Here is a 27373-nt window from a genome sequence, read left to right on the forward strand (position 1 = left end):
CTGTGGCTCAGTAGCATTAAAAAAAACCTGTTTCTCCCAGGTGACATGCTCCCCTCTAACTCCTCAGCATTTTATTGTGTGATCTGCCTGAAAACTTTTACCTTTTAACTGTTGTTGGTTGTACAGTGGAACCTCGGGTTCCGGCGGGGATCCGTTCCAGAGGCCCCACCGCAACCCGAAAATGATGCACGGTGAAGCCCCACATTTGCGCACATGCGGCACGATTTAGCACTTCTGCATGAGCGGCAAACCTGGAAGTAACCCGTTCCAGTACTTCCGGGTTTGCCGCGGACATTTGCCAAAGCGGATACAAGTGGAGGCAGATGCAGAAAGAGGCTTGAGTGTATTGTTATTGGGTTTTGTTTTTAAAAAGTGGGGTAGGAATTCATTAATAATAAAAGTAAATAGTGGTTGTGTTAAGTGAATATTCCATATTGATATTTAAATTGAGCCCTGAAAGGGTACTGTATTTTACAAATGCAGTTTCTGACCCCTGCAGAATCTTTGCAGGCCAAGTTAACCTGTCCAAATCTACACAACCATTTGAAAGGGCAGGACCCCCGTTCTTAATGGTTCTGCTCACCCAAACTTTAAAGGGGAGGCATTGCAAATTGAGAAAAAGAATGAGGTGGGATAAGGGATAGCATTAAATCCTTGGTCAGCTGAGAAGAGCACAGGCTTACTTTTGGGGCTAAGGAAGGGATTATAAACAACGGTCTCCCTTTAATAAAAAATACTCAAGTTTCTTTTGCTTCTCACAGGACAGAAACAGGGAACCTGCAGCTCTCCAAATTCCTATAAGCCAAAGCCAGCGTGACCAATGCTCAAAGATGGCACATGTAGTCAAACAACATGGGAAAGGCTGTAGTCCAGTGGTAAGACCACCTACTTTGAATGCAGCATGTGCCAGGTTCAATCCCCAGCATTTCCAGGTAGGGCTGGGAGAGAGCCCAGTCTGAAACCCTGGAGAGTCACTACCAGTCAATGTAGGCAGTACAGTGGTACCTCGGAAATTGAACAGAGTATGTTCCAGAAGTCCATTCAACTCCCAAAACGTTCGGAAACTAGGGTGCAGCTTCACAATTGGCTACAGGAGGCTCCCGCAGCCAATCGGAAGCCACGGAAGTCGCATCAGACGTTCAGGTTCCAAAGAATGTTTGCAAACCAGAACACTTACTACTGGGTTTGTGGTGTTCAGGAGCTGAAATGTTCGACTCGCAAGGTGTTCGGGATCCAAGGTACAACTGTACTGAGCTGGACGGACCAACGGTCTGACTCTGTATACAGCAGCTTCCTACTGGGGGTGGGTCATTGGTTCCCCATCTCTGCCACAGCTTGTACTACATATGCATGTAACTTAGCTTTTTTATTTCTTAACAAAGCAACTTAATTTTTTTCTGTACATCAAAAGACAGGTAACAAAATATCACTGTTCAAGAATGGTTATCTAGTCCTGTTTTCTCACGATACATTGTTAGTGAGTTAGGAATTGTTTGAAGAGACATCAATTTTCTAAACAGGTCCCGCTCCCATTTTATAATATTTGATCCCAAATGTTTCAGCTACAAGAATGCCCATGTTTATATATTGTCAGTCAAGACTTTAAACAAAAAAAAATCCTCACAACTCTCATTCTAGGCCAATCCACTTCTTCACTGTGCTTAGGATATCACCCGCTAAAAGCAGCACCTCCTTCTCCTTGCATTTAAGGAAAGCCTCATTGGGAATGGTGGGTGAATTGTGGTAGCTGGGATACTGCGTTCTCTTGTCATCCACGCCATGCTGCCGGAGTTCCTCAATCTGATCAGGCAGCTTTTCCAACTCCCGTCCATAAGAAGCTACCTTACCAGCCAGCATTGGAAGAGTCAGATTCCTGTCAAAGCAACCTCCCTGGTGGTATTCAACTGCTGTCAGGGCTTTCTCCACTGCCCGGTAAGTCTTGTAAAGCAGCCATTCAGTGCTACCCTGACCAGCATTACTGGCTGCCGCCTTCAGATCACACTTGGCTTGCCTTAGCCAGCGCCTGGCCTCCTCTAAGCAGTGAAGTTTTGATTGATCCTTTGAATACTTTGGCCCTCTCTGATGGAAGGACCAGAAGTTGTAGTTGCAGTGGCCGCCTCCTCCTCCACCACCACCACCACCACCCCATCCTCCTCCACCACCACCCCATCTTTGCTTGGTGAATTCTGTACGCCTCTCTTGATGCTGATGAGCTTGCTGGTCCCATTCACCCCAAAATTCAGAGTTTTTCTTGTAGGAACCTCTACTTTGGGGTCCCCCTCTGGAGCCACTGGGCGTTCTATTGTTCTCCATCTCATTGATCTTGTCTTTAAGGTATTTGAAAATTTCATTGGCAGAATCCTCTTGACCCATATTTTTATCTGGGTGGTAGCACAGATAGAGTCTTCTTAAAGCCTTCCTCCTCTCATCCTCTGACAAGCTCCAAATTTCAGCCAAGCAAGCATCCACTTCTTTCTTTATCTCCCTCAGTGGCCTCTCGTACCAATTGCCACTTGTAAGTGGTCTTGCAGTACTGCTAGCACCAGGGGAGCCTTCTACCAAGACCACAGCTTTACTCAGATCAGATGCAGAGTTATTCCTCCGGAAATGGTAAAGGTCATAGGCACTGACTTCTGCATGCTGCCCTCCTCCCAGGTCAACAAGGTATGTGTGTACTTGGCCAGTACCGCTCTGCCGTGGCCCAAGGGCTTCAAGGACCACAGCATAGAGGTAATGCTCTTTGGGCTTGGAAGAATCCAGGTAACCCACGTAATCTTCTGGCAGAAAGGTGTGGAGGATGCTCATGTCCAGGCTGTCATACCATTCCTCAGGGATGTCCTCTCCAGGAGGAGGCAGGATATAGGCATTTAGGTTTGCTGGCAGCTGCAAGGGCACTTTGTTTTTCTCTAGCACCTCAGCAATTTCCTTAGGCCTTTGGCAAACCAAAATCTGCTCAAGGACCATCAGGGCAAGCTGGCTAAATCTTTGTCCTAAAAGCCTATTCAGTTCTGTGGCTAAATTGCCAGAAAACTCCACAGCCCACTGGGCACCTTTGCTCTCCTTGTGTGCAAGGTAAATCTGCAGTTTACCATCTGGCATTGTTGCAACATACACTGTCCTGGCACGCTGGGTTCCTTCCACACTCTCTGAATTGTGCACCATGGTTGTGCACACTTTTTCACAACAAACCACTTCTAGCTGCTGTGGTGAGAAGCGTTCTTCAAACATGCATTCCACTTCCTCTACTTTTGTCCCATCCTGCCATTTAAACAGTGCAACCAGAGCATGCTGGAACTCGCAAGACATGAGTAGTTCTTGTAGCCAGTTTTGGAACTCACAGTGTTCCCCATAGGTACAGAGTTTCAGAGAGGACTCTTCCAGCTGCTCTTCAGTGATATCTAACAAGTTCTTGGGGCGCAAGGCTTCAGGCAGCCGATGCAGAAGCCTCTGCTGCTTATACTTGTCATAAGGTAGCTCACATATTGAGAGATCTATCAGAAAGCGAAATTTGCACTGCAAGCCCTGGGGTTCCTGGCCAGACATGTAAAAACTAAAGATTAGGCTGTTTGATGGATATAGCTTCCCATCAGCACAAGGCAGGTGCAGTTCTTTCAGCTCTGATAAATCCATTTGATCCTTTGCTTCGTCTAAGAGCTGGAAGAAGAACTGAGTGGCCCTGAGCACTGTTTTGGTGAGGTTGGGATGCAGTTTACCCTGCCTTGCAGTCTCTGCATGAATTCTGGCCAGAACACTGGCATAGTGATGGATGCTTGCCTCATCTTCCACTCCCAATTTCTCCAGGACATCCATATAGACAGCTAGCTTTGGTGGCAGCTTGTAAAGATATGGCCGGAAGTCCTTTGGGCATTTTAACGAGACCACCACATTTTCGGCCTCTGCTACCTCACCGTCATCCACTAGTACGACAGGGAATCCCTTTAAGCAGCCAGTCTCTAACTTTTGCTGTTGCGACAAATAGCCATAAGCTGACTTTAGGACATCCTCTCGAGTTTTCCTAGCTTTCCGAGTGTCACATGGTGCCTGGCATATGTTTCTTAGATTCTCAAAGACTAAATGGGCTGGCAAGGTGCACAGCACTCCCAGTTGTTTTAGGATGGTTTCTTTGTTTTCCCCATTATATATAACATTGTATTGTATTATCGTATCATAAGGCAGAATGACTGCTGAAGTCCACACCAGATCTGCTTTCTTAGTTAACAAGGAACCTTGGGGTGCCACAGGAGTATTACACGGCACATATGGCGAGTGAAGGCAACACAGATCTTCAGACATCTTCTCTGGCAATAGGAAACGGATCTTGGACACTTTTTTCAGGAAGGCCTCTGAGAAGGTTTCACTGGAAAGCAAGTAGCTCCAGAGTGCTCTCCTCCTTTTATCAAGATCACGGGCACCATCCTTCAGTTCTCCGGCCCTCAATGCTTCTTTTGCAATTTGGGTAGCCAACACTAGAAAATATTCCTCAGAGATCTCTTGCCGCAAGCCCACATCAAGTAAGAACTCTTTCAACTCCCATATATTCTCTGGCCGCACTGAGTCATAGAATTTGCGTGGCACAAACAGAGAATCCATTCTCAACTCCTTGAAACACGTTTGCTCCTCATAAAAGTAGGACACATGACGCATCACACCTTGCTTGTCCCGGATGAAGGCGAAAGACTGGAATGTTGTCACCACTGTCTTTTTCACAGCCTGATATTCCGTAAGATAATGCCTCTTGATGAGGAGTAGTAACCTCACAGCCTCCAGTACACTCTCTTCGGGGAGATGGGACAGCCGAGGCAAAAGCTGCTGTACAAACTGCTGCAAATCGTTCATTACATCAATACTCAAGCTCTTACTGAGATGTCGGTTCAGCGAGTTATCGCTCAGCAGGACAGTCTTCTCATCTACCCCGTAAAGCTCCTGGAAGTTCTTAGTCTCCTTTGGAATCTTGGACTCCAAGAGGTAGATATTCCTGTATGAAGTCAATGAAACGTGCTTCCCTTGGTGTGTTTTAAACACGGGCAAGGATTTCAACTTGCTTAGCAATCCATGGTCATTCGTCAGCGTCTCCAGTTGGCGGCTTAGGAACCGCAACAGCGCTTCAAACTCCCACTCTTTGAGCTCATCCCAACACAGGTCATGATGAGCTGCCAGTTGCTCCAGCAGTACTGTAGGAGTCTCGATCTGCAGCACACGTGGCAGAATGCAATGTGCGGTGAGCTTTGGAGGCAAAAGAGAGGAGTCCAACATGGCAAAGCCCAGTTTGTGGAGAATTTCAGAAACAGTGCCTGCTTGACCAGGCATAATTGTGTTGAGGGACTCAAGGGGAACCAAGAACTTTGTGCAGCCACGACACACAGGGAGCATGGCACAACCTTTGAAGAGGGAAACTAGCTTTGCAAACATGTTTTTCATTGTGTCTGAATTCTCAGTTATGCAGATCTGCTTCTCAAAGAAAGCCCACAATTTACTGAGCCATTTCTGGCCTTCATCAGTACTGACCCTGTTGTCCAAAGACAGCATCTCCTTGATGAAGGCCACAGAATCAGAGAGTGTAAAATCCTTTAGGAACCCCATCTTTACTAACAGCTGCCTGGCCTTTCCATCAATTCGGCAGGCAAAGAAACAGTCCTGATGGTGTGGGAAAAGATCATGCACACTGCTATGGTATGGAGGACACTGCTGAGTGAAGCACCTCAGTATGTTATCCTGGGTCACCAGTAAAGGGAGACCTTCCAGGCAGCTTTTGTCATCAGGAAGAAGCTCACTGAGGCAGAACTCAAGGAGAGCAAAACAGTAACAGCTATTCTTCACAGGTGTCAGATGAAGTGGGCAGGGCAGGAGAAAGTCGGGCAGGTTCTTGAGGAAGCAGCAGAGGGAAGGAGAATCGAGGGTTAGGATATCAACTCCTGCCTTGGTAAAATGGTCACGTACCCACTGCAGACGCTTGAAGGCAGGGACAAAGTTCATGCCCAGACTCTGGAGAGTAAGCTCAAGAACCTCACTTATCTCAGACTGCAGGAAATAGGGATCTCTGGTTGGGTGGCCCAGTCTAGGTGCACTCCAGTGCACACTCACTTCTTCCCTCTTAAATCCATCCTTGAAATAAATCTTCTTCTGGTACACAGGGACCAAAGGAAGCTGCTCCGTGTATGCCAGTTCATACACACGGGTAACCAGCTGTTGCCATGCTGGGGGTACATCCCTTGTCACAAATGGGAAATACCGCAAATAGTTTGATTCCAGCCACCTCTGGCATGCAGTCAGGGAGTGGAACTGCAGTGGTGTATCACTCAGCTTCCGGCGCAGCTCATAAAGCAAGTGACAGTATAATGGGGCTATGAGACACTGCAGCAGCAAGTTATTCCAGGACATGTTGGCACCACCTTCACCATCATTCTTTCGCAAGCCACGCCGAGCTGAGTCCACATCAAAGTTCCCATTGATGTGGATGGGAAGGCCAGTTTCTTCCAGAAGCGGCAGTGTGCAGAAGGCCCTACCAGATGGCTGTCCGCCCAAACAAGCTGCCACACCCCCACACGCCAAGTCCATGCCTTCAGCGGTACTGTTGCTCTCAAGCCCAATCTGCCTACCTACCAGCCAGTTGCTGGGAGCTTTGGAGATACTACTCTTCACCTTCATTCTGTAGAAGACTTTCATTGGCTCACCATCATCCATTCCACCTGCTGCAGCAGCCTGTTGGAGACACTTCTGGTATTCCAGTCGTTCAGGCTCACCACCTTCAGCCTCTACCCGCAGCACCTCCTTCGGTGTCCCTCCCCTCTCACTTATTATGGAGAAGACCACACAGCGAACGTGATTGAGGAACATCACAAGGCTGTCGGCTTCTTTAATGAGAGCCGCCACAATTTTCCTCATGTCTTCTTCGGACACAGAGCTCTGGCAGATACGGGATGAGGCCGCACCACCAGGAGTACGTAAGGGTAACCGGAAAACTGTGCCTTGTTCCAAGTTAAACACATCAGGTAAAAAGGCATTATAAACATCACGGATGGTGTCTTTGACTTCTTTAGCAAGGTTGTACTTTCCACCTGGTGAGATCTCATCAGAATCAGGGAGGTAGTGCAACATGGGATCAAAGACACACAGAGCACTGTCCCCTGTCACAAAGGCAGGGCAGTCAGTCAAGTGATAAACTGTATTGAAACCTAGTCCATATTTGCCGGTAGCATCTCTCCTCCCACCTTTGCCACCAGAGCCCAAGCGCTGGATCCCTTCTATGTCACACATCTGGAAGGTCCGGTCATTGTAGATGCAAAGCGCCGGGCCTTGAAGTTCATTCCACTCCTTGCTGAAGACGCGATCAGTCGGGTGCTGTCGCTGATCCCAGACAAAGTGGACAAGAGTTGCACCAGCATCGTCTGCATTCTGCAGCAGCTCCTTTAGCACATCCTGTGAAGAGGAGTACTCACGGAGGATGTTGGCCAGCCGGGTGCAGATTTCTTCCTTGGCTCCAAAATCTGTGGCCCAGGAAGAGAGACCCTGAATCCGCTGGCGTGACAAGACACGACCTTTTGTGGTCTGAATGCCACAGCGCATGGCAATTTCCCGCGGGATCATGGCATGGCAGAGCAGGGTCCCTTTCTCATGCGGAAGCCATGGCGTGTCATCAAAGAGGAGCTTGGGCAATGGACGAAGAACTTTGTGTTTGTCTGGGAAAAATACACTCTGGGCTTCATAAGGAGCCAACTGTTGACCCTCTGGCAGGGCTTCGGCCAGCCCTACAGTGATCAACCTGACAACTAGGGCCAGGTGCTCTTTCGAAAGAGGCTGTCCAGCTCCCTCCTTGGCCAAAGTCTGCAACACAGTGGCATAGTGCTTCACTTTGAAAGTCTCAGGCAACCCAACACACTCCCACAGCATCTTTTGCTTCTGGTACTCCTGAGGCAGCTGGAAGAGGTATGGAGCGGCATCAAAGAAAAGCCAGTGGGCAACGCTGCACACTGACACAAAGCCAGTGCCCATAAAAACAAAGGGGAATGTACTTGCCCTTTGGGACAACTCCACCTTGGACAGAGGATTCTTCTGCACTGTTTCATTCAGGAAGGCATAGCAGATTTGTGCCATGTTTCCCAGCTCCGTTCTGGACAGGGCGTTGGAACCACGTGATGCTTCCTCCAGTTGCGTCAGCACCGTAGAAACTGGTGGCTGGCGATTCAGTCCTAGGAATTCCTTTAGCTCCATGGAGAGTTTCAAGCCTTTACCAAGGGCTGTCTTGTCCAGGACAGGCTCAGTCAAGCCTACCAGGGGGTGCAGCTTATGGTAGTAAACCTCTTTGGGGCAGCAGAGTTTGCGTTGGTTAGCAGGTAGTACCGCCGGCAAGAAAGGAATATCTCTGAAAGTAACCTGGGTAGTGTTGCTGTAGCTTTCCTGGAGGTGGTCCTCAAGGAGCTCTAGGATGCAGCGGGCACGCTGGCAGGCCTTGACTGGGTCATGACACCACAAGGCTGCCACAGTTCTGGCTCGGGCTATCAGTTCCTCCATTTCCACACAATCTTTGGCCATGCCAAGATGCTCCAAGTGCAACAGCCTCTCTGGTTCCAGAAACCCTGTGCCTGTGGGGAAACGGCCATCTTCAGGAGCGTAGAGAGGTGCAGCGCAGCCCCTTGGGTGTACAAGTTCTTTAATGTTTCTCAGCAGATTATTGGGGACAGTCGGAATGCAAGGCCGGGATGTCAGGATCTTATTCACCCCAGCATCATTCATATCCAGAGCACGAAGAATGAGGACATCGCGATCAGGCACTGCCAGCTGAGCAAGATTGGGCAAAACAAGCTCACAGAGGAATCGTGCCCAATTGTAGGTGTTTGGCAACAGGACATCCCCCCGGATGGAATCTCTGAAGTTCATCTTCACCCAATCTGGAATTGACACTGCCATCTTTGGCTCTGGCAAAAGTAATGAGAAGACCCTGAAAGCTATAGGTTCCAGGTGATCCTGACAGGTAATGTCAGAATTGAGGATGCAGGCATCCCGGGCTGGGCACCATCGCTGTCCATCAGAAAAGAGAACTGGCTGTTCCCCATCAACACCATTGACTAAGGCTTGGTAGAAGGCCTTGACTGTTTCACTGAATGGGTGCTTGGCACTGCGCACGTCAGGCCAGAAAGCATGGTACTCATAGTCCTCCAGCAATCCTTCCTTGTACATGTCCCGGAGCAGGGACAGTGCTCCAAGCCAGGCACCCAGCACGGAATCCCGTAAGAGCGCCTTGTTCCATTTCCCCTTCTCAGTAGCTTCCCAGAGTCCTTTGCGATTACTCTGCACAGCAAAGACTGCTGTGAGATGCAATGGGAGTCCAGTTTCAATAGGAAGAGGTAGAAAGCAGAAGGCACGGCCCTTAAAATCATCTACATCTGGAACCCATTTTCCAGCAGCAGTGGCGGGACGGATGGGCAAAGCAACACTAGCAACAGGAGGCGAGAAATGGATATCCTTTTCTTTTCCCTGTTTGAAGACCTGCAGGGCTTCTCCTTGAGCGGAGCATGAGTGAAGCAGATAATGGCTGGTGACTACACTAGACTTCCATGTTGCTGTCAACTGCACGATAGTGGACGTACCCATCTTGACAAGTGCTTTCCTGCTCACTGTGGCTAATGGCTGGGTGGCTTCTGGGGAACTGGAACCATGAGGAAGGTGGGTCAGTGACACCTCCTGCACTTTTCCCAGGAAGATCAGCAGGTACTTGTACATCTCTCGGAAACCAGTTTGCAAGGATTTGATTCGACTGGGTCCAAACGGATCAGAGCAGATCTGAGAGTCCTCTGCCTCCTCCTCAGTGCGGAAGGGCAGGCGGAGGAGCGTGCCTTGGTAATCATCTCCAGGTTGACAGCCAAAGATTCCTCTGAAAGATCGAAATTGTTCAGGAAATCCAGCGGCGACTTTTCGGTTCAAACTGAGACGCATGCCTGGTTGGCCTGAGTTACGGATATGCTTCCGAAGGTGGGTGATGTTTGGGTCAAAGATGAGCATGGTGTGACCACTGAGAAGAGAGGGCACATCAGTGATGTGGTAGACAGTGCAGAAGCCTAGCCCAAAGCGACCAATCTTGTCATCCTGCCGTTCCTTGGTAGCTGCACCTAGACGGATGATGTTGGAGAAATCTGTCTCGGTGAAGAACGCATCGTTCTGGGCCCAAAGCGCGGGGCCCTGGCAGGCAGCCATGCCGGGGTCCAATAGTCCTTCAGTGGTACCATTATGGTCACGGAGATCGATTAGGAAGTGGCAAGTTTGGGCGCCAGCATCCTCAGCATTCTGCAGCAGTTCCAGGAACACATCTGCATCCTGGCTGTATTCACGAAGGATGTTACGGATCCGGAGGGTGATTGGCTCCGAAGGACCCCACGCCTGAGCCTCCAACAGTTCCAAGCCTGAAAACCGTGTGCTCAGCATTTCCACACCATGGAAGGTAGCGGTGGCAGAGGAAACAGATTCATGCACCAAAGTAGGTGGGTCGCCATCCAGCTCAGCAAGGTGGGCCCGATCCATGTCACAGTACAGCACTGAACTGGCAGGGCGTAGAACAAAACCGGACAGTCCTTGAATCCGCACAGGCACTGGCATTTCCCTTTCTCCATGGTAGCCACGAGCGCACAGCCAGTCCAGGACAGCTATCACGAGGAGCAGTTCAGCATGCATGCCGCCTTGCGGTCGGGCATTGATTTGATCTGCCAACTTCTGCATTGCTTGGCACACTTCCTCCTCTTTTGGTAACTTACGGACTCCCCATGCTGCAAACAGCTGGCTATAACCTTGGAAGTCCAGAGGCACTCGTGACATCAGGGCTGTAAGGTCTAAGCCATCAGGGTAGGCCAGCACCACATCTGCAGCCAATGAGAAGCCAGTCCCATTCCACACCACAGGTCCCACAGGTGGCTTCTGGAAGTCCCTCAGGTGCTGTTGCATGTGCCGATAGATGCTGTGCAGCTTTGTAGTTAACACAAAGGTCTCCTCAGGGTGACATCCCTGTGCCAAGACAGCTAGATTCTCCATCACTTTCTCTGGTGGTGGAGAGTTCTCCAGACCCAGTTTTTCTGCAGCTTCTGGCTGAAAAGCATTAGTCAGTCCCATGACCAGCCCGACAAGAGCAGCGTACCTCTCAGAGCAAAGCAATTCAGGTGCCAAGAAATCCCCAGGTGCCGCCAGTGTGGAAGTGTTGGTGGCAGGCACCCAAGGCAGGGACCGCAGCCGCTTCAGCTCCTGTGAGGAGAAGCGTGAGAGTAGAGGAGTCTCATTGCAGACCCGGATGAGTGCCCGTGATTTGGCACTGGCGTCTGCAGCCTCTTGCAGTTGACCAACTTCCTCCGCAGCCATCAATGCATCTGCTGGACAGACAGCACTGAGATCAGATTTCAGGCCCAGAACACGAAGGGTTCGCAATGCTGCTGGCTCCCGGAAGGGCCCTGTGGGGAAGTGGCAAGGTCTTAATAAGTCCTGCAAAGTGCGGTTCTCTGGATCATAGAGGTCACTGGGCTTGCCCAACCTTCCTGATCCGCAATCCAGGAATGGCAGCTCACGACACAAAGTTTGCAGCTCTCGGCTCTGGCTGAAGAGGGAGTCCCCATTGTGCAGCACCCACAGCATGAGCCGCTTGGCTTCCTGTGCCCAACTGGCATATGCCCCCTTCTTCATCGCCTTGATGCACAGCAGGCACAGATCAGGCGTCCCCAGGAGCTTCTGCCCGATTAGCAAGAGCAGGTGGCGTTCAGCTTCATTATGACACAACAGCACAGGCTCTGGAGTAAGCAGATCTGAGGGCACTGGTGGGACCAGGTTCTTCTCTAAAGCCAGGTGGTGCTGGGCTGGCACCAAACCAGACCTGGTGGGTGGAAGGAGGGAGGGCATCTTGAAGAAGAGCGGCAACTCAGCTAGGACTTTGGTTTCTTTGGGGGAAAGCGACGCAGCCGTGGAGAAAAAAGCACTCAGGCTCTTGATCTGGCAGGTGAGCAGAGATGCAACATGGCCAGCCACGGATGCCACCCCTAAATGGGCAAAGACCTGCAAGACACTACCAGGTGTGGGTTCTAGGACGTACTCTCTCAGCTGGCGGTGGCACCATTCTGGCTGCCAGCCCCGGACCACAGTGCATCCCAGTCTCTCCAGAATGCCAGCCACTTCACCTGGCAGACAATGCCCCTCGTGGCTCTGGAACAGCAGTGTAGGCTGAGGCAGCAGCCGTGCCAATTGGATTCCACTGTGGGAGTTCTGTAGAGGAGTCAGCGGTATCAGGGGGCATCCCTTGAAGGGTGCCAGGGAGGGAGCATGCAGACTCAGGAAACTCCAGAAAGCAGCAAGCCACTCAAGAGGGGGCTGTTTTGGGTACTCCTTTGGGCACCAAGATACAGGAACAGAGTTGCTGCTGACCCAGTCCTTAGGGAGAGATCCACGAAGGTTCTGCGCAATGACATTTTGATCCAAGGAGACAAAGTTCCTGAATAACCCTGAAAATGCAAGAGTGAGAGTGAGTGAGTGAGTGAGAGAGAAATCAGCAACCACCATTTGTGTGCACTTGTATTTCCTATTGGGAGCAAAGTGCTTATGTATACACTACTTCTACGCCCAGAACTGAAGACTACTTTGGATGCAACTGAACTCCAATATGTATAGGTCTGTGAATGATTTGGAAACACAGTGATGCTGCAGCACTGCTGAAGCAAAGTGAGCCTGAAACTGATCAGCGTACCGAGAACCAACGTGGTGTAGCGATTACAGCAGGCAGATGCAAACTGTGGCCCATCAGATGTTGCTGAACTACAACTCCCATCATCCCAGGCCACTGGCCATGATTAAGGGAGCTGGTGAAAGTTGTAGTTCGTCAGCATCGGTAGGGCCAAATGTCGCCTGCCCCTGGATTAGAAAATCAGACTAAGGCAAAGGGGGACAACCTTCAGCCCTTGCTCTAATTTCATGCAGGTGGTGGTGGAGGACCCAGTAGAGAATGATGGAAGGGTGGGGGAATCCATTGCAAGCAATCAGATCAGACCTTTGACTGATGGCTGTGGGGAAATTCTCCCCAACACTGCTTAAGGGTCGAATTCCCAAACTAGCTGTGAAGTTAATTTGTTTACTTGGAGACAGCCACTCTACTGCTATTTTGGTGTCACACTCGCTATCTTTCTGCCTAATCTATTTTACAGTGTTAGGGAGGAGAAAATGGTGCCTGTGTGTAAAAAACATGTATGTCCATGGTAGAACATTTACACTAGCGGCAGGCAGGCTGGTGCCCTGCGGATGCTGTGGATTACCATCCCCATAATCTCTGACCATTGGCCATGCTGGCTGAGGCTGAAGGAAGTCGGAGTCTATCATGGCCAGTGACAATGGGAGTTGTAGTCTAACAGCATCTGAAGGACACCAGGGCGGGGAACCCGCATTAACACCGGAAGCTGATCATGGTGCACCCAGGAAACTGAACGTCTCACCCTTTTCTGCAATTGTTTGCAGATGCTTCAGCAGCTCAGGGTTTAGATCCTTGGGCAAGAACTGGTGAGCCAGGCCAGGCAACAGGATCCTGCAAAATTGGCAGAAAGAAACCACAAGTCAGTTAGGAAGGACAAAGGCAGGGTGACAAGGAAATGGGATGCACAATGGGACAAGCACCCAGTTAATGCCACTGGTTTATTTATGGGGCTAACCATTTTAGGGAACCAAATAAATGTAGCATGGACCTCTATACTGTAAGGCAGTATTTCTAGGGATACACATGGTGGTAGGGCTGAACTATGGATATGAGAAAAGTGTGTAAGGACTTCTGTCTCTTGGTTTGGTGCAAATGAGCCATAGTTAAGACATTTGGGAACTGCCTTGCAAGGTGTATATGTGTGCGTGTTCACATGCGAGCGTTCACCATTATGCAAGTCCATTAACTGGAACATCTAATAGGGAGAGGACATTTAACTGTGTTAGGGTGAAAAGGACAATACAGGTTTACCCTAGGGATCATATGTGGCGAGACTGCATACCTGGGGAAGTTGTGGTTCTCGAGAAAGACCGTCTCTCCAGAATCTCCAAAGCAGGTAAAGTTTCCATTGGCTGTCGGCAGCAGCGGCAGATTCTTCAGCTCCTGGTAACACCCATCTCCAACCAAGTACTCCAACAGCAACTGTTTCTCTGTCAAGGATATCCCATGCCACACATTGGTAGTCCTTCGCAGGGTCTCCCTGACAAACTTCGGTGTGGCCTCTTGCACCGCTGCCCTGCCTTTGGCACCCCACACCAAAGCTCGGCGCACATGTGGAGGAGCAGCTGCAAGTGGAGATCCTGCCAAAATGAGGGCCTTCTCCAGGGCCTGACCTACTGGTTTACCACTCACTACCTCTGGCAAGATCACGGCTTCACGGGGATGGAGCAGACGAGGTTCCCCATCCCCGACTCGTACCAAGAGTTTCATGTCCATCAGTATCTGGCATATCTGAACCACTAAAGGCTTGTATCGGAGTTGTTGGCTTTGGTCTGGGTCTGGCCACGCCCCGTATGGGTTGTCAGGACAGGTAGATGCCAGCAGTACCATTTGGCAATAAGCAACAGGCAGCATCTCCTCCATAAGCAAGTGGTTCCAACGACCGTCAGCTCCCCTCGCCTGGGACCCCTCTTCAGACCACTGCACGTGTCTTCGGTCATCTGTCAGCTGGAAAGGGGCACTGATGTGCAGTGGCAATCCAGTGGTGTTTTCCTCTGTGGCCGGGAGCGGCAAGACACAGCTGAGGCGTCCCATGCACTTGTCTTGCAAACAGTAAGCCAGGGACAACACAGGCTTAGAGCTGACCTTCACTGTGAGATCCCAGAGTTCTGGGAAGGCATCCTTTCTCGCTTCAGCAGACAACACAAGCCAGTTGCACTTGCTGGCCTGTCCAGTCCCAGTGCCACATAGGGCAAGTGTTTTGATGTGGACGCCCATGTTCAGTTTAGTGCCCATAGCATCATCAACAAGGTTTCCCTTTCCACTACTGCATTCTGCAACTTCCAGCACACCTTGGCTCATGCCCAACCCATTAAATGGGCGAGTGGTGGCCTCAGCCTTCAACAGCTCACGGATGGCACCATCGGACCCAATAAGACCCAATGTCAGTTTCTTGATGTTCCTGAGGAACAGCAAACTAATGGGGGCATCATTCACGAATGAGAGCAGCAGTTTCTGCACCCGTTCTGGACTGTAGAGATTTTCTGAGATCTTCGAGGGACTCTGTCGTAGTGGGAAGCGAAACAGGGTGCCTGGAAAGCGGCCCTCCGCAGTTGGGCAAGGCTGGCCAAGAGACTTCAGTGCTGCCCAGAATGGTTGGAACTGGTCGGATGCCTCTTCCCATTCACTCACCTCCCAGAGCTGACCCCCATCATGTAATGCCATCTGCTGTGGGTCCAGCACCCCCAAACATTCATCAGAAAGTATAGATGGGAAATCTAAACAGAGCGAAGGGAAGGAATTCAGCCATTAAAATGTGGGTGGCCCCAGTCTTGATTCCTTTTCCCTCTTGATGCTCCTATTTCAATTCATCTTTATCTCTCTCCGTTTCCCCCATCTCAATGAAGGCATTAGGCGTATTTCGCTGGAGAGAGCATTCTACAAATGGGGAGTCACTGTTGAGAAAGCCCATTCTCCCATTCCCACCCCCACCCCCTCAGAGGAAGTACACAGAGAAAGACATCTGAGGATGACTGCAGGGTCCAGGTATGCTGATGTGAGGAGAGAGAGGTGGTCCCTAAGGTATTGGGGTCCTAAGCTGCCTTCTAGGCCTTTTTCCTACAATTCTTATGCCTTCCTCCCAAAGACATCTGGTTTTGAAGACTGACAATCTCTCAAATTGAGCCAAGCATAACTTCTCACCTGTGATATGGTAAACTGAATTGAAGCCCAAGCCAAAGCGTCCAACTGTAGAAGGGTCATCCTCCTTGTGACTGATGCCTGGACTCTGGATCCCTTCCCAGTCAGCCTCAGAGAATAGACCGTTGTTGTAGGCAAGAAGTGCAGGGCCTGAAAGAGAGAAATGTGGTCATGCAATTTTTACTCAGGTGCCTTGATGATGGTTCGATTCAGGTATCACTCCCAAGCCAATGTCCGAATTGCAAACCATGTTTGTCATTGGCCAGCAAACAAAAACAGAAATCATGATTGAACGTTTTGTGGCACGAGATCCTGTCTAATTTAGCAAACCATGGTAACAGCCACCTCCAGAGGCTGTGGCACCAGAGAGATGGGAGCAGGCTAATAAACCTTGCTATCAGAAGCAAACCAGGTCCTATAAACAAGGGCTGGAGAGCCCTGCCACCATCCCTGACCACTAGCTGTAATCACTGGGACTGGTGCGAGTTCAACTTTTATCTGGGGAGCCACAGCCCCACTCCCATCCCTTCTGCAAACTACGATTTTTGCAAACCATGATGTGATACTGGAATAGAGCCAAAATATTGAACATACTGGAGGCGCACTCTCAGGTACCCACACCATTTGTTCACTGTGAGAGCATATATGGCCAGTGTTTTACATCTATCCCAAAATGGATATTGTAGCACAGAAATGAGAATGTGGAAAACTACTGTACAGTGGACCAGCCGTATTCCCCCCCCCCCAAGGCACCCGGAAGGACACTACATCATGGCAACTTTCCTTGGATGCATTGTGGGACAAAATGGCCCCAAAGTAGAGAAGTTCACTGCTGCTTTCCCAGGCACAAAGAATCATTCTGGTGTCAATATAAGGAGAACTTAAAGAAGCCTTGGTTACTGAGTGCTAAAAAGGAAGCCTTTTGACCCTTGAAAGCATCCCTGAAAAATTATTATGAATTTCATCCAGCCAACTTCCTCCCTATAGGAGACATTGTGATTTCTCTGCTGGGCACCCCCAGAGCACCCACCATCGGGAGGTGTCTAGTCCATACCTTGGGTGCTTGCCAGCCCCTCTGAGAAAAGGCTCTGCGTTCCAAAACTCCGTGCATCATAGAGCAAGATCACCTCTTCAGCCCCCGCATCATCTGCATTTTGGATCAGCTCCTTCAGGAAGAAGAAGAGAATGAGAGTAGGAATAAATGCCAGGGGTCAACACAAACAGACTGCGGAAATTGCTACATGGATGCCAGTCCCACATTCCATAAACTGCTAGACATATAACAGGGGTCGTCAATATAACCCCTTTCAAACTTTACCTATTTAGAAAAGTGAGGGCAAGCCATCTCCTTGCTGCTATGTCTGTCCCGCTTCTGTAAAGGCTGGGAGACCTGGCAGGCTTCTTTGCTGCAAATGTGCACCTTCTTTAATAATGCACTAGAACTGGCCATTCTGATGTTTTTGACAACCTTCTTTGGTACTCCTGCACCCAACCACTCCCACAAGCCGTCCTTTGGGCCTGCACTTCAGAACAGCTTCCTGCTTTAAACTTGCAGTCTTACTTCTCTTCCCCCAAAATCCGGGTGTTTGGCTGCCTCCTCTCTGTGAACACGCAAGTTGTTCAAGCCCTACTTCAAATGCAATCCATGTGAAATGGCTTTGCTTCTCAAAAACGGCAAATGCAAAAAGCCCAGGCCCGATGCTTAAAAACTTACTTTTAAGATCTGACCCCCATCTGGGTACTTGCGGAGGATACCCTGCAAGTATTTGAGCACAGGGGGTGATTTTTGTCGAAAGCCCTTCCTGAAAGAAAGCCAGACGGTTACAGTAGTTAAGAGTATATGAATAGAAACAGAGAGACTTCAATCTAAACAGGACCAGGCTGTGGGGTGGGGTGGTGCACCTGGGCAACCTTGACTTCACTGCCAACCTGCCCAACCCTTGCACTGCCCAAGTAAACTGTAGCAATGGTGGAGCAAGAGGGGTTATCCACACCAGCCACTACTAGATTTCCGTCTGGAGTAGGGAACCTTTTTCGGCCTGAGAGCCCAGGGGCGGAGGAAGGGGGCCAGTGGGGGCGGTATGTCCCAGGTGTCACCACTGAGGGGGTTGATGTTCGGCATGCTGCCCACCCGCGATTCCCAAGCCGTCGGGGGAAGGGGCAGAGCTGCGCCACCTTGCTGGCGGTCTTCCCCCCTTCCCCCTTCGTTTTGACAGCTCAAGAGAGGCTTGGGAGTCGCGGGTGGGTGGCGCACCATTCCCCCCACCCCGCTCCTGGGCTGCTTCCTGGGGGGGAGCCTCTCCTGAGCTGTCAAAGGGAAGAGGGAAGGGAGGAAGGCTGCTGGCAAGGCGGCATGGCTCCCTCCCACCCCCACCCAGGAAGCAGCCCGCCATGGGCGGCTCGCCCCCTGGTACGCTCTGTGCGGGCGGTGCCCCCCTGGGACACTCGCCCCACCCGTGGGTGCACAGCATGTGTGCAGCTCCTGGTGCAGGAGCAGCTAGCTCCACCTCTGAGAGCCACATTCCCAGTAGTGTGTGTGGCCACCAAATGCGCAATATTACAAGCATATACAGGTGTACATGCATATATAGAGAAAGAGAGAGAGAGGGATGTATTAAGATGCACAGCAACTGGGGTGGAAAAAAGCCTTCTAAGTTTTAGCAAGCCTAAAACTTAGAGAGAGAGCATGCGCTTCCTGGAAATCTCAGCTGAGAAGGGAGATGGGTTAACCCTTCCCTCTCCAACTGCACTCTCCCAGAAGATCATCCCTTTCATACAACCATTATGGCAAAAGAAGACTTCTTTGAAAAGACACTGTGAAGTGGGGAGAGAAAAGAATTAATCATGCTTCTGGACCCAGCTGCAAACCCGCCACCCTTAAAACAACACAACCCAAAATGAGCTTGGGTAAAAGCTTACTATTGGCTACAATAGAAGGCCTTTGCAACTCTAATTTTAGCAGAGATAAGGAACACTATACACAGAATAAGGAGGCAACTGGCCCATGGTCCAAAGGTTCCTAACTCCTAGTTTAAATCCTCACTCTGCTGCTGGGTCTGTGTGCAGGTTTCCCTCATGAGTGACAAGCCACCTCACTGCATTGTTGTGGCATCTGCCTGAACAATTTAGTACTCAAAGGACCCTGGGCTGCTACTACTGACCCAGCTTGGCTATTGGATCCTACTGGCCAGCAAAAACTTAAGTGAACTTCTTGTTCCAGATAAGCCTTGCTCAAGGCTTGTCTCCCTGACGTCTCGAGTATTATTAATTATTATTAGCATTATCATTATTCTTATTAACTGAATTTATATACTGCCCTATACCCAGACGTCTGTAGCCTTTTGTTCCTAACTTGCTTCTTCATCCTGCCTCCTCATTTAACTTTTGGTTCTCACTACAAGCTCTCACCAGTCTCCTACCCACTGCCCAACCCTCAGAACCACACTGGGTGACCTTGGGCCAGTTCTTCACACACTTGGTCTAACTCTGAGCTCCTTGGAGGAAGACTCAGCTAGCAACGTTTTAAGTAAGGTGTTATCAGATCCCAGATAGTTCTGAGTAAAAATCAGGAAGAACTTTCCACTGGTAAGAGGTGTTTGACATTGGAACAGTCTCCCTTGGGAGGTTGTGGATTCTCCTTCCTTGGATGTTTTAATCAGAGGTTGGGTGGCCACCTGTCATGGATGCTTTAGCTGCGATTCCTGCACTGCAGGGGGTTGGACTAGATGACCCTCAGGGTCCCTTCCAACTCAACAGTTCTATGATCAGCACATCTAGCACAGTCTCACTGGCATTTTTTTGTCCATGAGAAATCCCATGGATACACACGCACAGCATTTCTCACCTCTTCTTCTGCACCTGAGACATGTTGATACCTGCAAAAGTGAGGAGAAAAATGCAGAATGGGGAAAAAATGAGTGTAAAATTTCATCAATACGATTTGCACATTGGTCCCCACTGAACAAAAAAAAAGAGCTCATAAACTATTGTTCTTCTGTAAATGGACATTTTTTTAACAAAACAGATAAGAGGAATCACTTAACATCATGTTACAAACACTCCCACCCCACCAGTCATCTCTCTTCAAAGGGATTTTGGAACAATAGAAAACCCTGCCAGGCTGCAGTTTGTTATGTGTGCTGGAAACTGTAGCTTCTGTGAGGAAGAAACTACAGTTCCCAGGATTCTTTGGTTGGAAACCAGGTACTTTAAATGTATGGTAAGGATGTGACTTCTGTTGCCAAAGACAAAAGCAAACAGTCCAAGCCTGCCACAAGCAGTGTGGCATCTTTCTCTGTCATCTGCTTCTGACCTAGAACACGTTTACTAAATTATTATTACTGTAACTTATTAAATTTGTATGCCACTCTATACCTGCAGGTCTCAGGGCAATTCACAGGATAAAAATCACAATATACAAACACAAAATACATAATCAAAACAAAAGCAAAAACAACCCAATAACCTCCCCAACACATTTTAAAATTGAGTCTTTTTAAGTCAGGGGTAGGCAACCTAAGGTCCATGGGCCAGATGCGGCCCAATCACCTCAATCCGGCCGCGGACGGTCCGGGAATCAGCATGTTTTTACATGAGTAGAACGTGTCCTTTTATTTAAAATGCATCTCTGGGTTATTTGTGGGACATAGGAACTTGTTCATATAAATATATATATATTTTCAAAATATAGTCCGGCCGACTACATGGTCTGAGGGATGGTGGACCGGCCCCACGGCTGAAAAAGGTTGCTGACCCCTGTTTTTAAGCCATTGGGGACAACTCACTTTACAGTAAGCTCACTTAAGATTGACTGTGATCTGGAATGTGCTTTTGTAGCCAACAGACTCTGCAACAATTCCATGAGCTGGACAGGAAAGGTGGCCGATATTTATTTAAACCACTATTTTGCCAGATACACATTTAAACCACTATTATACAATTTTAACAGCCATTGCTTCCCCCAAAGATTTCCTGGAAACTGTAGTTGGTTAAGGGTGCTGAGGGTTGTTAGGAACCTTTAATTCCCCTCACAGGAAGACAATTGCCAGAGTTCCCTGGGAAGAGGGATTTATTGTTAAATCGCTCTTGAGATTTGTAGCTCTGTGAACAGTTATCTCCTAACAACTCTCAGCACCCTTATCAAGTTCCTTGAACTCTTGCCAACTCCCAGTTCTTGTACTGCGTCAGTTCATCTTTTATTCATTTTCTTATGCAGGCATACAACCTTTTCACTATTTATTATAGTTATTGTTTATTAAATTAAAACCTTTGACACCAAAAAACGTTCCAAAGATTACAAAATAAAATAAACCTACAAACAATAAATGAGACAGTGTATGCAAAGAATCAAGCCTGCATCGTTCTTTTCCTGAGAGTATGTTGCCTTTGAACAAATAAAAGTTACATAATCCAGATATTTCTAAAGACCAATGGCGTAGGTTTTACACCACCTTTCTTGTGTACGTAATAAAAGGCCACCAAAAATGTCTCTCTTTTTTTTTTTACCCTCGGCCAAACGTATCCTTATCAATGCGTCAATTAACATTATTTCCCATGCTGTGTTGTACTAGTTTGCTGTGTTTAACTCTTGTAAGTCTCCCGCCCCCCAAAAAAACTTGCCACTGAGATTCTTGCAGCCCCACCAAGAACTTGTTTATGTAAGCTGTTCTGATTTCCCTCTGTAATATCAGATATAATTCAGGTCCTTTGGGGATCCCCCACCCATTTACTGCTGAGGTTTCATTAAAAACCTTTCCCCAAATTTGACCACATACTGTACTTACAATCCCACCCCATATAAGATCCAACCCCCCCAACATCCCCTCCAGCAAAACTTATAAAATTGTTTTTTAAAAAATGTTACAACCTTAAAGGTGTTAAATATCGCATCTGCATATTTTAAAGTGATGTTTCCCTAAATTGTGCTGAAGTATTATTGTATAGGAACTTTCCTCCCAGGGCTTTCCACTGTTCCACCTCCTAATATTCCTGTCTTTTCTCGTGTTTCTCAGTCCAGCTGCATTTTGCAGAACCTGGTAGAGTGGACCCTACTAATAATTTATCAAATATCCCTGCATCATTTCAAACTACAGACCCAACTACAAACTTGTTCAGCTCCCCTAACTTTAAGGGGAGCAATTTGGAAGAATGGATCACAAACTCGTAAGGGGAAGAGACACATCCCCTGATCATCACAGGCCACTGAGGTTATTTGATTCACTCCTTTTCAGCCATCAAGACAGCCAAACACACAACAAACAACACATTTGCAGAGCCAGAACACAACGGAAGCACATGACAACTATTGCAGGGCAGCAGAATCATCATTTCTGGAGAAATTTTTGTGTTTCCTACCAAGGGTTGATAAGAGAGGGTGTGCTCCAACTGAAGCCTTTTTTTCAGCACATCACAACTATTGCAGAATCATCATTTCCAGAGAAAATTTTGTGTTTCCTACCAAGGGTTGATAAGAGAGGATGTGCTCCAACTGAAGCCTTTTTTTTCAGCCCAAAGACCACATTCTGGGCATCACATGCCTGTGGTGGGCATGGCAAGAAGCAAAAAGTGGACAGAGAAATGGATGTGCCTCTTACCTTCATCAAGAAGGGAACATCCCAGCAAACTCAAAGCTAGAGGTTTCTAGATGGACGCAAACTTCTTTATCTATGCAAACAAAAGGCATTATCAAAAATGTTCAAGGACATGTTCCAAGCCAGCCAAAAACAATGGAGGAGGATGCAGAGCCCAGATGGTGTCTGGTGTGAGTGTTAAGGACTGGACAGGAAGCAAAGGGGAGGGTTTTACATTTGTAGATTCCCAACTGCAGTTTTATAGGAATTGCTTGGGTACCAGAACAGTGGGGCTGCTCACTTGCCACCTCACATTCTTCAGCCTTTCTTTTAATTGCTATACGCAGGGAAACAAAATTCATTCAAGTGACAAAAAGCTTTCCCCATTATCACTGCAACTAGACAGTAGGGAAAGTTTCACCTTTTGAATGCCTACCAGCCAGGCCACTAGACACAGGAGGTTCCCCAGAATGAAAAATGGTGATAATTTCACGCAGTACAATTTAGAATATAGACATATTTGTACTGTACTTCTACTGCATAGTCACACTATAAGCCAAGTCTACACTAGGAGAATGAGGTCTTAAGAGCCCAGCACTGCACCATTTTAGTCGACAAGGCAGGGAACAAGTTTTAACTTTCCCTCCAAATTTTATATATATAAAAAAGGCAGGTTCCCTGCAAGAATAAATTAGCGCGATAGGAGCAAGGCTGAGCTATATATTTTTCTCCCCCGCCTGAAGTATTAGCTTTTTACTTTTGGTAGGTGAGGAAAACCTCAAAAGCGATGACTCACAGACGGCAAAGGGGCGGCTAAGCCACTTCCCAGGGCTGTTGGGAGGATAAAATGCGAACGAGGCACGTTGCACTCCTTGGAGTAAAGGTGGGCTAGAAATGTCTGTATAATATTAACTAAGCAAATGTGTTTAGGAACGGAGCATTTTGCTCTGTTTCCAGAGACGCTCGTACTTCTCCTAAGCCCGTTTAAATCCCGTTTCCCCTCCCAAAGAACTCAGGAGTCTGACTCCTGCTGAATCTGTCCCCATCACCTGCGGTCTGTTATTACTCACCGCGTCTCTTGGAAGATGCAGGTGCGAAGATCCCCGCGCAGCTTCCAGGCCGACGATGACTAAAGCGCAAAAAAGGTCCGCCGCCCTACCGTGCCTTAAGGCGGATGGCAGGGGAAGCCGCGGCTGCTGCGCTTTAAAGACGCCAGTCACTTTCGATTCCGCCGAAATGGAAACCGAAAGAGATTTGACTCCGTTTGGGAAAGAGGCGGGGAATTTCTCGGAGCTGAGGAGTGGGGCGGGCACTTTTAGAGGGGGGTGTGGGGCAAAGACGGTGGGCATTCAGTCCCAAAGGCGGAGAGGTGAAATGGTATCTGATACACTGTAGACGGGAGTGGCCAAGATCGAGCCCACCCAGAGACAGCTGTAGTTGGCAGGATTCCTGTCTTGCAAGGGGGTTGGACTAGATGACCCTTGGGGGTCCCTTCCAACTCTTCGATTCTATGATTCCTATGATCTACGATCCCTAACAGGTAGGTAGCCATGTTGGTCTTCCATAGTCAAAAAAAAAAAAATCCTTCCAGTAGCACCTTAGAGACCAACTAAGTTTGTTCTTGGTATGAACTTGGCTCCAGAGAGACAGATATGGAAATGCCTCCCCTTCTGCCCCAGCAAAAATGCATAGTAACTATAGCGGCAGCTCTCACAAGGAAGTCCCACTGAATTCAACAGAGCTTACTCCCAGACAAGGTGGTGTTAGGATTGTAGCCCCAAGTCTTTGGGTTACTTTGGCACATATGGTGCATTGAAATCATATGCCTTCCCCCACAAAGAATCCTGGGATTGAACCATAGTATGTAAGAGGTGCTGGAAATTGTAGCTTAGGAAGAGGAAAAATATTGTGGGATGCAATAACTATTAAAAGTGGTGTAAAGCTGTCTGCAGTAGGGTGGACTCTGAGGTTCCTACCAACTCTTAATACTGATTCTCACGTACCCCTGTTCTCTTCCAAAGAAGCACAACCCACCCATTGGGTTTGATCCTCGCTATCATAGCAGATAATATGAGGCGAACTGATGCCTTTTCTGTTTGGATCTCTATTTCACTTGTTTATTTCTGTTGTGCCATCTGAGTTGGCCGATAGATGTTTGGATGCATGTCTGAAAATCAATGGAGATGATTGGGTGTACATATGAAAATCAATAAAGATGATTTGAAAGTAGTACAAGCAAGCAGCCCTTAAACTATGGAATGGAACCATTCATTTAACGCACATTCTAAGAATCCTGGGAATTGTTGTTTACCCCTTACAAACTACAGTTCCCAGCACTCTTAACAAACCCCAAGGGACATTGAGTCCAACCCCTGGCAAAGCAAGGAATCTCAACTAAAGCATCCATGAGAGAGGGTCATCCAACTTCTGCTTAAAAATCTCCAAGGAAGAAGAGTCCACAACCTCTCGAGGGAGACAGCTCTTACTGTCAGAAGGTTCTTCCTGGTGTTTAGTTGGAATATCCTTTCTTGTAACTTGAAGCCATTGGTTTGAGTTCTACCCTCCAGGAGAAAACAAGCTTGCTCCATCTTCCACGTGACAACCCTTAAGATATTTGAAGATGGCTATCGTATCGTATGAGAAGCAACTTTGATCTTTCCTTTAGTCTCTGCCTTCTAATCTGTTGGTTCTGTTGTGGCTATTAAGTACGGACAGGTGCAGATTGCTGCGCCTGCAACTTGGAGTTTTGCTTGGTTTTTAGCCACCCCTCCCCACCAAGAAGTGTGCAAAAGCACACAGTTTGGCAATTGTGAATTCGCAGCTCCCTGGTTTTGAGCAAATCAGGAGAGATAAAAAGTGGGGGGATATTCCTCCCTTCCCGAGCACATCAGAAATATTTAGAAGCACAGCCAAAACAGTAATGAAAGCTTTGAGGAGTGCGTAGGCATGGAAAAGAGAGAAGCAGGAAACGACAATTGGTTCACATACCCTGAGTGAGTGGAGTGCTAAGGAGCCTTGATGTTCCCCCAAAATATCAAATTATCACCATATCAAGCCTGGGCATAACCAGGGGAGGGGCAGGGAGGGGCAGCTGTCCCCCCAAATAAATAAAAATAAATAAAAGTACATAGGTAACTGAGGTTCTGCCTCCCCCCCAACAAGAGACTTGCCCCCCCCAACAAAAGGCCTGGCTACACCCATGGTATCAGGTAATCCCAAATTTACAGGGAGACAAACATCAGGATTGGTGTTTTTTGATGACTATGCATGTGGGCTATGCAAATTAAATGGGACAAGCCCAAGACCCTTACAGAACTTAGTTTCTCATATTTCTAGTGTTAAAGGAAACAGCTGCAAAGGTTAATTTAAGTCCGCATGCATTTTATTCTGCAGAAGTGAAAGTTTCATTTTTCAGCTTGCAAGTCGAAGAACAGAAACCAATAGCACTGCAGTCTTGCTTCATTGGTGGAAATAGGCTAGACCAGTGTTTTTCAACCACTGTTCCGCGGCAAACTAGTGTGCCGCGAGATGTTGCCTGGTGTGCCGCGGGAAATTACTTTATATATAGTCAATATAGGCACAGAGTTATTTTTTTTAACATTTTCTAATGGTGGTGTGCCTCGTGATTTTTTTCATGAAACAAGTGTGCCTTTGCCCAAAAAAGGTTGAAAAACACTGGGCTAGACATGAGAGTGGAGGCAAACAAGCTGGGCCAATGCAATTCTGGGCTGCATCAATAGGAGTACCACAGTTCAAGAAGGATACTGACAAGCTGGAACGTGTCCAGAGGAGGGCAACCAAAATGGGCAAAGGCCTGGAAACGATGCCTTATGAGGAACGGCTTAGGGAGCTGGGTATGTTTAACCTGGAGAAGAGAAGGTTAAGTGGGGATATGATAGCCATGTTCAAATATATAAAAGGATGCCATATAGAGGAGGGAGAAAGGTTGTTTTCTGCTGCTCCAGAGAAACGGACACGGGGCAATGGATTCAAACTACAAGAAAGAAGATTCCACCTAAACATTAGGAAGAACTTCCTGACAGTAAGAGCTGTTCGACAGTGGAATTTGCTGCCAAGGAGTGTGGTGGAGTCTCCTTTGGAGGTCTTTAAGTGGAGGCTTGACAGCCATCTTGTCAGGAATGCTTTGATGGCGTTTCCTGCTTGGCAGGGGGTTGGACTGGATGGCCCTTGTGGTCTCTTCCAACTCTATGATTCTATGATTCTACTAGCCCGAGCCAGGATGTGTAAGATAGGACCCTTTGGCCTTCTTAAACAGAGGGTCTTTCTTTCATCTCTAGCTGGAAAAGCCAGGGATTGAATTTGGGACCTTCTACAGGTACTTGTGAAACAGTTGCCTTACCACTGAGCTATGTCTTTATGTTCCCACCTAAGTGCTGTAAATAATGGGTTGACTCTGGTGCAGGCACTGTAATACTGGTTGGCATGTGTCTGTCTCAACAGACAATGGAGTTTGCCTCCAAGGGTGAAGTCAATCTGTGGTGTTAGAAGCACTGAAGTGCTGGGTTTCCTGCATTGGCAGCGGGTTTGACTACAGACCTTTGAGGTCCTTTCCAATTTTATTATCTGTGTGCTGACACATAATAAATAAGAAAATGACCTGTCCCTGACCCCAACAGGTTTGTAGCCTATGAAGCAACATGGGGGGGGGGGAGAGACGGAAGGACACTGAGACTAAGGATGTGGAGGAAGTTATCAGGAAGTTGCTGCAACCTGGCCTGGATTTTAAGCATGTACATACCCTCCAACATTTCTCTGATGAAAATAGGGACGTCCCATTCCATAATGATAATTTGACTATTTATACCCCCAACACATCTTACTGGGTTGCCCCAGCACTCTGGGCAGCTTCCAACATATACCGTATAAAAACATAATAAAACATTAAACATTTTAAAAAAACTTCCCTATACAGGATTGCCTTAGATGGCTTGGGGGTCGGATA

The 27373-nt window shown here is 48.2% G+C and overlaps 1 protein-coding gene across 1 annotated transcript; it reads right to left on the minus strand.

Moving 5' to 3' along the window:
• Positions 1–1401: 1401 nt before the first annotated feature.
• Positions 1402–23584, minus strand: LOC117059465 (sacsin-like). The gene is made up of 8 exons (XM_033171230.1): positions 23481–23584; positions 19686–19716; positions 17556–17643; positions 16896–17007; positions 15845–15991; positions 13986–15420; positions 13446–13534; positions 1402–12464 (listed from the first exon to the last, which is right to left on the minus strand). Exons 2-8 carry the CDS (start codon positions 19706–19708, stop codon positions 1630–1632), a joined length of 12729 nt encoding a protein of 4242 aa, XP_033027121.1. The 5' UTR covers positions 19709–19716; positions 23481–23584; the 3' UTR covers positions 1402–1629.
• Positions 23585–27373: the final 3789 nt, after the last annotated feature.

Source organism: Lacerta agilis, chromosome 14, assembly GCF_009819535.1.
Source record: "Lacerta agilis isolate rLacAgi1 chromosome 14, rLacAgi1.pri, whole genome shotgun sequence".
In the NCBI taxonomy this organism is placed as follows: Eukaryota; Metazoa; Chordata; class Lepidosauria; order Squamata; family Lacertidae; genus Lacerta; species Lacerta agilis.

Coding starts and splice junctions, on each gene's coding strand:
- LOC117059465 (XM_033171230.1), bottom strand. CDS start 19,708: ATGTCTCAGGTGCAGAAGAAGAG. Junction 17,008..17,555: donor ATGGGGGTCAGATCTTAAAA/GTAAGTTTTTAA, acceptor TTCTTCCTGAAG/GAGCTGATCCAAAATGCAGA. Junction 12,465..13,445: donor GCAAACAATTGCAGAAAAGG/GTGAGACGTTCA, acceptor TTGCATTTTCAG/GGTTATTCAGGAACTTTGTC.